We start from the raw sequence: 14,646 nt of genomic DNA, 5'->3' as shown, positions 1-14,646 counted from the left end.
CTGTGAAGTGTAATAAAGTGCAGCACAATAAAACAGGTATGCCTGTATAACTTCATGATGCATCTCCACCAAGAAACACTGAATACTCCCCAGGTGACAGCCTCCCATTTCTAAGATGCCACATTCACCATGAATCTCAGTATAAGAAGAACAAAACCCTCTTCTAACTGTAAGAAAAAGAGAATCATATATTCTTGCTACAGTGAGAGCGTGCAGAATACATTATATATATGACATAATTGGGGGAAAAGATAACACTTTATTGAATTTATCTTTCCATCATTATCATTGCTTATTCTTTACTCCATTTGGCAGTACAAACCTATAGGACTTAATTTCAGTGTCATGTACATATTTAGTATTTGATTAAAATGATTCAATAAACTTAATCATCACTATGTTATTACTCTTATTAGATGACATATTTTAAAGTGATGCATGCCTACACTTATTTTCAAAGATGAAGCTGCTTTGTACCTATTTAATGTAGGAAAGACAAACGTGATCAATACTCTTTTAAACTGAGAGAGTAGAACAGTCTGGTAGAAAGGGAAGTAGACATGTAGTTAGATGACGTGGTTCTAGACCTTTCATTGCTAAGTTGTATCACTTTGGAACAGCCACTTACTGCTCTGGGTCTCTGTTCTTCAACTGTTCGAAGGGGATAAATGTACTGTGTACTTGCAGGGTTCTAGAGAGGATCAATGGAATGAAACTTTAGGAAGAGTTCTGCAAAATGTAAAGTTATCAGGCACTTTTAAGGTATTTTTATATAATGTCAGTCCTGTGCTTCTGAGCTGCAAGTACTTTTTTCATGAGCTGCTATTTGAGACCACTCCACTCTGTCCCATTCATTACCATGCTGTTCTTACTTGCCTTCATTGTAGTCCTGCAATCCAAAATTGGGCCAACCCACTGCTACAATTATAACTATGTCTTTTACCTTTTCTTCCACCTACTTGGTTTCTGGAATGACTGTGCAATGACTTAAGGGTCCAAATTTTAGAGACAGATTTCCTAGTTCAACTCCCAGCTCCACTGTTTCCTAGCTTTGAGGTCTGAACAAGTTAGTTCTAATGTAAGCATCTGTTTACTTATCTCTAAAATGAATTTTTACAAGGTTTTTGTGAGGATTAGTAAAATAATCCATATAAAGTGCTTATTAGCTCAGCATATGCACAAATATGTATGTAGTTAACATTATAATTGGTAGTAGGAACGCTAGTATTAATACTATTATTTCTGCTACCCACCATTGAAGCAGCTAACACACTGCCATTGACAAGGGATTTGCCATTTTCTGCTTGAATTCCAGCCACAGGTGCTATGTTGTAACAAGTATCTTTACATGGAGGACCACCTATGCTTTGGCCTGCAGGTTTTAATATTTACTATTAAAACTGCCATATTTATAATGTTAAAAAATGATCAGGAAGCAACATAGGATGACTATCTTGTGTCTACATCTTTATTTGCATAAAGCAATGGTTCTTGACCAGAGGTGATTTTGTTTGCCAGAAGACACTGGGCAATATATGGAGACATTTTCATTGTTACAATTGAGAGCCAGCTTCTAGCATCTAAGTGAGCAGGGGCCAGGGGGGATACTGCTAAACAACATACAATGCACAGGACAGATCTCCACATTAAAGAATCATCTGGCCTATGGTCAGTAGGCACATGAAAAGCTGCTCAACATCACTAATTATTAGAGAAATGCAAATCAAAACTACAGTGAGGTACCACCTCACACTGGTCAGAATGGCCATCATTAAAAAGTCTACAAATAACAAATGCTGGAGAGGGTGTGGAGAAAAGGGAACCCTCTTGCACTGTTGGTGGGAATGTAAGTTGGTACAGCCATTACAGAAAACAGTATGGAGGTTCCTCAGAAAACTAAAAATAGAATTACCATATGATCTAGCAATCCCACTCCTGGGCATATACCTGGACAAAACTATAATTCAAAAAGATATATGCACCCCTATATTCATAGCACCACTATTCACAATAGCCAAAACACGGAAACAACCTAAATGTCCATCGATAGATGAAAGTATAAAGAAGATGTGGTACATATATACAATGGAATATTACTCAGCCATAAAAAAGAAACAATGCTATTTGGAGCAACATGGATACAACTAGAGATTCTCATACTAAATGAAGTAGAGTCAAAAAGAGAAAGACAAATACTATGAGATAGCACTTATGTGTGGAATCTAAAACATGGCACAAATGAACCGATGTACAAAACAGAAACAGACTCTCAGACATAGAGATCAGACTTGTGGTTGCCAACGGGGAGTGGGGGAGGGAGAGGGATGGACTGGGGGAGTTTGAGGTTGGTAGATGCAAACTATTACATTTAGAAGAGATAAACAATAAGGTCCTACTGTATAGCACAGGGAACTATATCCAATCTCCTGGGATAAACCATAATGGAAAAGAACATAAAAAATGTATATATATGTATACTGAGTCACTCTGCTGTACAGCTGAGATTGGCACAACATGGTAAATCAACTATTCTTCAAAAAAAACTCCAAAAAACAAAAACAAACCAAAAAAAACAAAGAATCATCTGGCCTAAAATGGCATTAAGTGCCAAGATTGAAAGTTTCTAAGGGCGGTGGGTGTTGTCCATGGGTCTGGCTTTGCCATTCCCCTCTTAACTCTTTCCCTTCATGATACTTATCTATTCTCTTCCTTGAGTTTCAGTCCTACATTTCTAACCATTTCATTGATATGTCTCTTATCTAAAACAATTTTTTTTTCCTGCCCCAAATTAGATCTTCCTTTGTCTTTTCTGTTACCTTTGCATTAATGGTCCTTCTGTCTTCTCATACCTATCCCTTCTTGTCTATTCCCAACATTCTACTCCTTTAATCATCCACCTCTTTCCCAGGATATAGTAGATTCTACCTAAGTCATCCCCCCACCTCCAGATTTTCCATGCTAACCTATCTGATATGCAATAGCCAGACTAACTGCAATAATGAAAGCTCTATTTATCTCATGCTCAGTCATAAAACCTTTAGGACTTAAGCTTCTCAATAAATTTTTAAAAGATCAAATTACTTAGTTTAGGAGTCAAGACCTTTGCTGATCTTGTCTAAACCAGTTGTTCTAATCTAACCTTCCAGTATCTTTTCATATTCTGGCCCAAACCAGCCACTTTCTACTCTATGTCCTGTGTTTCCCATGCATGTCCTTGCCCTCTTCCTTCTTCTCACTTTCAACCACTAAAATCCTGCTCATCTGTACCAGCCATTTCAAATACCACATCTTCCTTGAAGCCTTCCCAGATGATCCTGGGTGGTCCAAATGGAAGCAACTGCTCTGTCTTTTAACTCCTTGCAGCATGAGGTTTGTACCTCTCATCATACCAGTCAGAGTTGCCTACACTCACATCTTAGCCCTCCTCCTCGTCTTCTGTCGACTTCTGATCTCCCAGAGCACCTACCATGGGGCTGTGCCCAAACTACCTAAAAAGATTTGTTGCAGCGCATATTCTTCTATTAGCTAATATGGTTTTATAGGGTTTGAGGGTTTTTTTTTTGGTCAATTAGTGTGTTACTGTGAATTGTTTGCCCAACTTCTAAATTAAAAATGATCCTCCCATTTTACAAAACCTACATTTTATCTGAACAAGTTAATTTTGAGTCTACATTCCCCTTACTTTGTACTAATGACTTTTATATTATTGTTAATGTGAGTACCTTATTGACCCAGCTGTTTTACCACATGAAAAACCCTTAGTCTCTACTGTCAAATAGATAATTTATTTTCTTTAAAGAAAACAAGAAAGGGAAAAAAGAGTCCAATCAAAATCGAGTCTCTTCTTGAAGATTTTTCTCCTATTGAGTTGCTTCACTTTATGACCTTTAAATCAGCCTAGGTTGAGAGGAAATAATATACTCAAAAGTAGTCTGTAATTTTATATATATATATATAATATTTATTTGTAATGAGGCTTTTCTCCCCCTGATGGATACTAGTTTGTTAATCAAAATGATTGATTTTCTCATTTTCTAATACCTCAAGATTCACTTGAAGTATTGTTTTCAAGGCCACCTGAAAACGAGTATCCCCCACTAGTGGAAATTTTCATTTATGGTAATCATTAAAAATATAACTGTATTTCTATCATCAGAAAAACAAATACAACTATATTAAAAAATATAATACATTTGGGCTTCCCTGGTGGTGCAGTGGTTGAGAGTCCGCCTGCCGATGCAGGGGACGTGGGTCCGTGCCCCGGTCCGGGAAGATCCCACATGCCGCGTAGCGGCTGCGCCCGTGAGCCATGGCCGCTGAGCCTGCGCGTTCGGGGCCTGTGCTGCACAACGGGAGAGGCCACGTCAGTGAGAGGCCCGCGTACCGCAAAAAAAAAAAAAAAAAAAAAAAAAAATATATATATATATATATATATATATATATATAGTACATTAAACAAAGATAAATCTTTCTGGTTTAGATGTCTTTCTTTTTCCTTGCCTCATAAAAAAAAAGAAAAAAGGATCAAATTGCTTAGTTTGGAAGTAGTTAGTAGTATTTAAAAGTCCTAATCTTGTCTAAACAAAGCTGTTGCCCGATCCTAGTTTCCTTCCATGAAGAAATCTGAATCATGACTCTTCTATAAGAGATGGCTGATAATGAGTCTTCTTCCATGAGCCTGCACTTTACATTTTTAAAAATCTGTTTATTTTTCAAAAGTATTTTAACAAAAATCTACAAAATGCTATGGGTTTAATTTAGATTGAATAAAAGACAATCTGGAGTAAATAGCTGGGAAACCAAGTGATCTCAAACTAAAATTTGGTGTGTATTGTGTGCCAGGTATTTTACACACATTGTTGCATTTAATCTTCACAAACAGTCTATGAAGCTGACATGACACTCTTATACCTGTTTTCCATATGAGGAAAGTGAGGTTTAATACTCGACCATTATTTGATGAATGTCACTCAGTTGGCCAATTTGGCTTGTCCTCAAATCCTGTCCTCCATTATGTACCTATAATTCAACTTTAAAAATCTGGGTAGTCTATTCTTCATTAATTAGTATTTCATATAATCTACATCAAGCTAAAAATAAAGTGAAACCATGACATCAGTTTGGGAATATTCTATTTGCAATTAAAAAACTATATTGCCTCGTCAACTTGCGAGTAAATTTAGTATCTGTTGTTCTTATTTTTGTATATAAGCCTGAAGGCAAGTAGGAAAAATTAGTCTTTTAAAAGGGGTTTTCTTCAACAAACCATCATGCTGACAACTTAAGTGACAGGCATCTCTCTCAACAGCTGACAGCCTAGCAGGGGCCCTGTTAACATGCGTATTAGGGAAGACTGATTGGTTTAATTGGCGGGTCATGCCTAAAAACCTGCAGAGGAATTGATGCTGAAAGAATCATTTCCTTCAGCAATATTCAGCAGTTTGAATGCAGCAATGCAACCAAAAGCTCTTAAAGTTGTTCTATTTATTGTTGAAACCAACCGACCAAATGATTACTTTCATTTTACTTTCTAAGACTGTGTGCTTTTTTTTTTTACTGAAAGCCATCATTTAAAAATGCTTCAAAGAAAAGATTTCTTACCAAATTTTTCCATATCTCAAACTGGAAGGTATTAGAGGCAGACAATGTCGTGAGGAATAAATCTAGGAGGAAAAGAAGAGAATTGTAAGTTTTGTTACTGATGTGTACATTTAAAAACAGGAAGAAGTACAATACATAAAAATAGTTTTAATACATTTGTACTTAAATGTATTTTAAATTTTATATATATATATCATATATATATACTTTTTTGTATATCAAATGATGTTTATTGATAGTTTACACGATTCAGATCTAAGCGTCATCAATGGTGGGTAATGTGACCCTCTTACAAGATCAAGGATGAATGCTACTGTGTTTTTTTTTTTTTTGGCTGCACCATGTGGCATGTGGGATCTCAGTTCCCTGACCAGGGATTGAACCTGTGCCCCCCTGCAGTGAAAGTGTAGAGTCTTAATTAACCACTGGACCACCAGGGAAGTCCCTAAATTACATTTTAAGGAGCTTGATCCATCAAAGAAAAGAAAGCAGATGACCCTGTATTAGTACAATTAAGGAAAATGTATTTAAAGAAAGCATTTAGTATTAGTCCTTCAAAAGCATTTTTTATTTTTAAGAACAATTATGTGTACTACTTTTTTATCTTACACATTTTAATTCTAAGGTAGGCTACATTTTTAAAAAAGATATTCTAATCATAATCACATTTTGCTTTCTCACCCTAAAAGCAACACTTAAGTATATATCATAGTCAGGTTTCATCATGATTTTAAATAACAGTATTACAGCATCCACAATCTTTGGCACTCATGTTAAGTGAACAATAAACTGTATTTCAAATTTTAATAGAATTGTCTTCATATATTCCAACTAAAAAAGTTTTATTAAAAAGTGCAAGAATTTTAATAAAATTTTTTGAAAAACAGTAGGTTGACAGTCAAATCAAACAACCTATTAATCCAAAAGCCAGGTAATCTGCAAGTCTATTCTAGTAGCAGCATTTACTATGTTTGATAATGGCAATTTTACTTAATAAATAGAGAAGTTTTAAAATGATGCGTTGACTCATAGGAATATTAAAATGACATTACTCTTTTGCGCTTTAAAAAGATGAACGTGGTATAAAGACCACAACTACCTTTAAGAAAAGTTTTTTTTTTTAATCCCATTAAATGTGTTTAGAAAACTATCATTGATATGTTAATGTTTTCTGTAAAGGCTTCATATTAATTTAATGAAGCTAACTTATGTAATAATTACAATAAGAAAGATTTTCATAGAATTCTTGGAAAACTAAGTAACCTGTTCACTTTTATTATTAGTTGAACTCAAAACTAAGTGGAACAACTGTCTATGTCAATGTATCAAATATCTCTGCATTTATTTTCACCACACTAAGGATGGACATAGAAATGTAGTCTTTTACTAAGATTATTTCTTTAATCTGTCAAACATATACTCCCAATGAAGTATTTATTTCCATACTCCTCTAGGAAAACTCCCAAACAATATCTGCGATTTATGTGATGATATACCTACAACCAATCTTCTCTCCTTCGCCCACGTATCCTTCACACTGCCATCAGCATGATTAAAAAACAAAAGTGCAAATTTGATCTCATTTCTTCTCTTCCAGGATATAGGAATAATCTCATCATCTGTCAGGTGAAAGCCTACCTACCTACATTTCCAGGCTCATTTTTTGCCACTGCCATGATGTTTGTTGATTCTATTTTCACAGCTTCACTGGCTATTTATTAAGACTTTGAAAAACAGTCAAGTGACATGAGGGATTGTAAGTACCTTATAAAACAGATTTAAAAAAAATTTCATTTCATCATTCAATTATATAAAGAGGTTATAGAAAAATAAATAATTCATTATGTGGAGAAAGAAAAATAGAGACAATTAATTATTAAAAATTCAATATGAAGAATCATGCCTCAGACTTTGAATGAAATGAGAATGAAACAACAGCTAGAAAAAAATTTTAGTCAACAAAGCGATAAAGTTCTTACCCTCCCACATGCCACGGGGCAACTGGGTCCATGCGCCGCAACTATTGAGCATGTGAGCCACAACTAGAGAGCCCGTGAGCCACAACTACAGAGCCTGTGTGCTCTGGAGCCAGCACATCACAACTACAGAGCCTGCTCGCTCTGGAGCCCATGCGTCGCAACTAGAGAGCCCACGTGCTGCAACTACTGAGCCCCTGCACCACAACTAGAGAGAGAAGCCCACATGCCACAACGAAAAGCCCACGCATCACAACGAAAGATCCCACGTGCTGCAACTAAGACCCGACACAGCCAAAAACAAATATTTTAAAAAAAGAGTAATTTACACAATAAAATGAAAGGAAATGTACTCAATAAAACTAATGGATGCTGTAACATGCCACTGAGATCCCTCACGGAAATGAAGGACTTATTCCCTCAGCTGCTGGAAATGCTGCTGGCAGACAGCCCTAAGAAACCAGCCCTTTGGAGGACAGTTTTGGCTGAAGAGTACTACCTTGCCAAAGGTTGTGACCTTTTCTGTGCTAGCCTGCATTCAATAACTAGTCAGTTCAGAAGAATAAAGACTAGACCCCCTCACCACAACTCAGGACAACTCTGCAGGGCCATTCCACATTCAGAGGTCCCAAGGTCAGCTGAGGCTTCTACTGACACTGAATCATAGTCCAACTTTTCCCTTCCACTCGTACTGACTAGAGCACTCCCTAAAACAAACTTCTTGTACACTCATCTCCACCCCAGAATTTTCTTTGCAGGGAACCCAATCTACAACAGTTAATACCAAAAGTGATCTGAGAAAGCAGACACTAAGATTTTGGAGTTGGATCACCTATCATGGTACTGGCAATAAAGATTCCTTCACTGGGGGTAAGCAGTGCACAGACAGCCACACTATCTTTTACTGATGCTGTCTTGGGTAGTATTCTGGTGGAAGGGAATGTTCCACTGGGTGTGATACTTGAGGCTTTTTGAGAAATATCAGATAAACACTAACTATAAGGACAGCAGAGTTTGATGGCTATTGCTAAGCTCAATTTAGGAAATAAAGGAAAGACACAAAGGTTGAGCATGATTAATGAGAAATTAAAAGCTAAGTGTGAAAGCCAGAGGGCCTCTTCGAGAGCAAAACAAGAGGTTCTCACCTCCAGTAGCAGGAGGGCAAGGAAAGCTGACGACTAAGACCAGGACTTAATGGTAAGAGTAGAAGAGCTTCCAAAAAGGTTAAATTCTCAACCTAAGCAGGTCTGCTATGTTAAGGTTAGAGCCCTAGATGGGAAAAAATGATATTTGACCCATGGGATAGGAACATCTAGGTGATAACCTGAAAATCATGAATCCCCAGATTCACTTGAATGGATTTTCAGAGCCTGCAGGAGTGGACTGTTAAAGGTTGACATTCCCTCTTGTTTGAAGATGATGGAGAAGTTTCCCCTAAAGGCTAGAGTTCTCTCTTATTGGAAGATGATGGAGAAGTTTCTAACTCCATTAGGCAACATTCTTCCCACTTCCTACAATCTGTCCCACCTTCTCTGCTGCCACTAGGCCAAAACGTGGGGTTAAGTTACAAGATAACCTAACCAGGAATGTGTGCACATTTGAGGGAGAAAGGGACTACAGCCTGAATTAAGTGCAGGACCTAGCTAACATGTACTGGCATTCTGAGAGTACATGATCAAGGTAGGGGTTAAGGGGTGGGGTAGGGAAGATGGGGTGCAAGATGAGGCACAATAAGGAGTTGGGGGTATGGTGATTACATTGGACCTCATCTACTCTAGAAGTGGCAGCAATTCATTTTATAAGAGTAGATACATATTCTGGATATGTGTTTGCCCTTCTTGTCTTGAAAACTAATTTAAAAATGCTAATAGAAACAATATGATGATAGCTGACATCACTGGTATTCAGTTGAAGAAATAATCCTTATCAAAAGATTGCATTATAAGTTAGTTGAAAAATTCAAGATATAAACCCCAAACTCAATTAAATCCTTGTTCATTAGATTCTTTTAACAAGTAAAATAGTGAAAATAGTCTATGTTCATGCAGTCTCTTCTCCTCAAAATATAGACACATAGTCAAGTAAGTGTGTACAAAAACTTTAAATGGTTTATGCTTCAATTATCTCCATTCATAGCTTGAAAGGATTAAACTACTGCATTTTAATCCTTGCCAAGTGCAGCACAGCCTTCCTTTCAAATGAAGAACCCTTTCGTTAATGTTGGCATCAAAAGGAAGCCTTAGGAGTTTTAGAAACTTAAATTGGAAGTTGGACTATGTGAACTAAACCATGTTAGGAAAAATCAAAACAAAGGTTAATCATTAATAATGGACACCTAACATCCTTTTGATATGGTATAAAGGAAGAGATTAAAAATTGTGATTTCTGGCACTGTATCCCCTCAGTGTGACATCTCAACTTTTTAAGAAAAATATTCCAATGGAAATTTTTAAAAAGTAGTATTCGTAATGTCATTTATAGTTCCTGCATGAAGAAATTCTCCTTGGATACTGAGTCACTGTATTTCCAAAGGAGTTCATGGTTCATTTGGAAAAAACATAGCTAATAAAATATTTTTGGTATTTTCTAGAAGCATCAGACATTTTCACAAAGAATGGTTCAAAGCAGTATTCTGTACTGTTTCTATGCTTGAGCCAGGAGGATTTGCCAAGTTCATGTTTACATCTGTTCTGTAGTACTGTCCAGTCTTTCTTAGTCCCAGTTACACTAGTGAAAGGGCAGCATGAGAGTGTAGAATAAAATTATCTTTCATCTGTTTCCACTTGTTCATAAAACAGTACACCGAAGGCTATATAACTGCTGAAATCATTAAGATAAACCAGCTAATGCCAACAACTCTTCCCTTTCGCGGCAGCAGTTTAACTGCATTCTGAAGCTCAGAGGTCATCAACTCAAACACTGTAAGGCATAAGGCTCTAACTTAAAGAAGTTAAGAGGTCCTGGTACAACCAAGATGATCAAATAGTAAAAAGGCACAGGGCATACAAACTGACTAAAGATCTCAGGATGGGGGAGACAGTAGGAAGGAGGGGACTAAAAAGAGTCCATCACCGACCATAGAGGATGGCAACTAGTTAGCTCCAGCCAATTGTTGTTGCTACAGAAATATAATTTTTAAATATGGAAAATCATATTTGAAAAATATTGAAATATAATTCAAAATATTTTAAGCAGCATGGGAAAAAATTAAAAACATCTCTGCAAAGTCAATTTGAGGTACTAGATTAAAACCTGATAGATTATTGCTTTGGTTACATATTTGTTCACAGAGAACCAACCCTACTTCCTATATTCCCTATACCAAACACTGCCAGATAATATTCTGTACAAATGCACTAATTTAGTAGATGGTGAGGAACCTATTTGAATGGGTCCCCATTCACAAGATACTATTCTAAGGAAGAAGTCCAAATTTCTAAGAATCATTTTAAAATTTCAATTTTAAGTTCATAAACTTCTATCTAGACTTCCTTTCCCTTTCTTTCTCTTTCCTATCCTGAAACATTGGGGCCCAAATGAAGATTCTCTATGCTTAGCAGAGAGCTCTGACTAGACACTTAGACACAATACTCTGGAACACAGGCACACATTATTGTAAGACTAAAGGCCCTTAACGCTGGGTAAACAATAAACCTACTCCCGCCCTGCCTTCTCTTATCAGTCAAATCATTATCAGAAGTATTTTTGTTGTAAGAAAAAAAAAAAGGTTAGATTGACGGGAGCCTGTTAAGTGTCCTGAAATTGAATGTTTAAGGGGGTTATAATTTTCATTTGAGGAAGATTATTAACAAGTGAGAACTGGATATATTCTAATTACTACATTTTTATTATAGGGAATTTATTCTCTATAACTTGGATGTTAGATTTTTAAGAGAAATGTAATCAAGGTAATTATGGTAAATTAGTGATCTTCAAAGTCTTATTAATATTTTGAATTCTATAGTGTTAGATGAATCTCAGTTGAAGTCATTTATCTCCTCTACTCCTATGAGATCGGGGTCTTAAGGAATCTGGGGGAGTTTGCAATTATTTATTTGTTTTTTGTTTGTTTGTTTGTTTAGGTTGTGCCGGGTCTTAGTTGCGGCATGCAGGATCTTCACCATGGCATGTGGATGACTTCTTAGCTGTGGCATGTGGACTCAGCTGTGGCATGTGAACTCTAAGCTGTGGCATGCACGCAGGATCTAGTTCCCCGACCACAGATTGAACCCGGGACCCCTGCATTGGGAGTGCAGAGTCTTACCCATTGGACCACCAGGGAAGTCCCCTGAGTCCGCAGTTTTAATTTTTCCAATCTTGTAATGTTTCTATGGGTTAACACACATTAATTTAAAATTCCAATATGAGAACACACTTCATCTCCTAGGAGAATCCTCTATGTTCCAGAAGGTAAAGAATTCATTAGAGATTATAATACTTAATGATGGGAAGAACTGGAGTACAGGAACTTGGCATTAATCATCACTAAGATTTTCAGATTTTCCATTAACTCTCATTAAAGTTAATTTTCTTGAATGAAGGTTTTATAATACAAATTTTAGAACTGCATTTGGCCTGATGATTTTTCTTAGGGCAATGAAGTCAGTCTTCATACATTTGGTTTATACAATAAGGCTACCTACTTCCATCAGTCCCTTTCATTCCTGATCCTTTCTTATCAGGTCCACTCATTCAAAAACAAATGTTAGGTAAAGCTTATCTTATTAATGTAATATACACACTAAGTGTATATTACAAATTTATACAAACGTATAAAGATGTCATACTTGCTAATTATTTAGAAGCCACCTTCACAAGCACGACTATCCAAAACCAGTTCTTCAGGCAGGTGAAACATGGCATCTAGGATTTCTGAGTACCTATATTGATGTTAAAGGACCTTTCCACCAAATTTATTTTTTATGCATTTCTGTCTAATGAGTTGTTTGATTTTTAACAGAATTCTTAGTTTTCACTACATGATGGGCTCCTACTCAGGGGCTAGGGTTAGAGAAGAAACCTCAACTTTGCGCACAAAAAGAGTGGCTAGACATTTAAACCAAATTCAACCTCAAAATAATTTATTTAAGTGGCATGATTCAATCACTGTGATAAATGCTCTAAAATTTATGAGTAGAAGCTGTCAGTCTCTGATAATTGCTATGTAAGATTGAACTGCAAAACACAATACATATGGGTCAGCAGAGTTTAGCAGATTATTCCTCTTATAAATCCAAGAGAAGAAGAGTTAAACATACAAAATGAGTTATTTAAAATGATTCAAACTCAGTTACTCAAAAGCAAATCTCTGACAGTAGGCAGTTACGTCCCATCCTCTAGAAACTCCTGATTTCTGTACTGTCTTCTATTCTTAACTTGTTTTTCTAAACACCAGAGAGGAACTTTCTGCAGACTAGAATAATAGTGGACTTAATGAGATAATCTATCTATATGATTTCTGTGCATCATTTTTGGAACATACTAGAAGGGAATATTTTTGCTGAATCTAGAGCAGTGTAGTAATAAAATGCTTGATGTGTAATAAATTCCAATAAATTGTTAAAAGTAAAGCAAAGCATTAACCTCCCTGGGCTTCATTTCCCTGCCTTTGAAATGGTGTGATAAGACTAAATGATCTTTAAGATTTCTTTTATATCTATCTACCTACTCATTCAACATTTTTTTTTTTTTTTTTTTTTGCGGTACACGGGCCTCTCACTGTTGTGGCCTCTCCCGTTGCGGAGCACAGGCTCAGGACGCGCAGGCTCAGCGGCCATGGCTCATGGGCCCAGCTGCTCCGCGGCATGTGGGATCTTCCCGGACCGGGGCACGAACCCGTGTCCCCTGCATCGGCAGGCGGACTCTCAACCACTGTGCCACCAGGGAAGCCCCATTCAACATCTTTTAAGCATATCCTATGTGCTTGGCACTCAGTTAGGTATTGGATAAACACAAATGAGGCATGCTCCTTGCCTTTGAGAACATCTGTCTCCTTGGAGGAGACAGATCTGGAAACAGCACATGGCAATGGCTCAGCTAGAATTATGAACATATAAGATCGGGACTGAGTTAACAGAGGTACTGTTGGGGGGAATTTGGGGAGGGCTTCACTTAGAAGGTAACATTTCTGCTGGTCACAAACTTAACAGGTAATTAGTTTTAGAAGCAATGATACATCAGTGAAATGTTAATGCTACCAACACATGTCATTTTACAGCATATAAGGCACTTTTTATAGGAATAAGTTAAAACTAAACAATCAGATCATTAAGAAACTTCAAGTTAAAGCAACTTGTTAAAATAATGAGACATACTCATGGCCTCTAACTCATTCAAAAACAAATGTTAGGTAAAGCTTATTAATGTAATATACTAAGTACAATTACAAAAATTGCTCATATACCCATTCCAGCCATATGAAATCTGAAGTTAATGATAATTCTGAGAATTAAATAATTTTCTCAAGATTATGGAATTAAATAAAGTAGTCTCTAAACTTCACATGTGAAATTAGAAATATATTTCTCTTAAAGCAGAAGTAAGTACAGTATTGATTAAACATGAAAAGTAAGTGTACATTAAATGCATTAAAACGTCCTTTCAAATAGCTACATAAAATAATTTAAGAAATTTAATGTTAACTCCAAAGTATATCTTTAACAATATGGAAAACACAATTGTAATGCAAATAGTAAGCCTTATAGTTACTAATAAAACTCTAATTTTAAAACTGTCTTGTCTGCCTTTTGTAATGTAGTGTAGAATGCTATTTATAGGTCATGTTAAGAGTGCTCACTTCAATAAGAAGAGATTTAACCTTTCTTTTTTAATGTCAAAGGGCTTTATGTAAGAATTGGAACTTCATCATTTAAAACTAAAAACCTAATTAAAACACTGTACCAAAAATAAGAAGGAATGGCTTGTTAAGCCAGATAGGAAAGTTCTATTGATGCTTTGTAAATTTATCATATTTAATTTATACAATAATCTCTAACAGAGCAGAATAATCCCATGTTATAATAATCCCATATCCACTATAAACCTTCATCCTGAAACAGCCCCCCTCCCC

At 36.3% G+C, this 14,646-nt stretch overlaps 1 protein-coding gene across 1 annotated transcript in view; it reads right to left on the bottom strand.

The window, feature by feature from the left end:
- Positions 1 to 14,646, bottom strand: part of ITFG1 (integrin alpha FG-GAP repeat containing 1) — a 236,527-nt gene that overhangs the window by 162,967 nt on the left and 58,914 nt on the right. Inside the window, exon 7 of the mRNA XM_079906277.1 lies at positions 5,602 to 5,663. Coding sequence (XP_079762403.1) covers positions 5,602 to 5,663 — 62 coding nt within the window. The remainder of the gene's footprint in view (positions 1 to 5,601; positions 5,664 to 14,646) is intronic.

The sequence above is a fragment of the Stenella coeruleoalba genome, assembly GCF_951394435.1.
Source record: "Stenella coeruleoalba genome assembly, chromosome: 20".
Classification (NCBI taxonomy): Eukaryota; Metazoa; Chordata; class Mammalia; order Artiodactyla; family Delphinidae; genus Stenella; species Stenella coeruleoalba.
The sequence above is the reverse complement of the archived record's forward strand: the minus strand, read 5'-3'. Positions and strand labels throughout refer to the sequence as shown.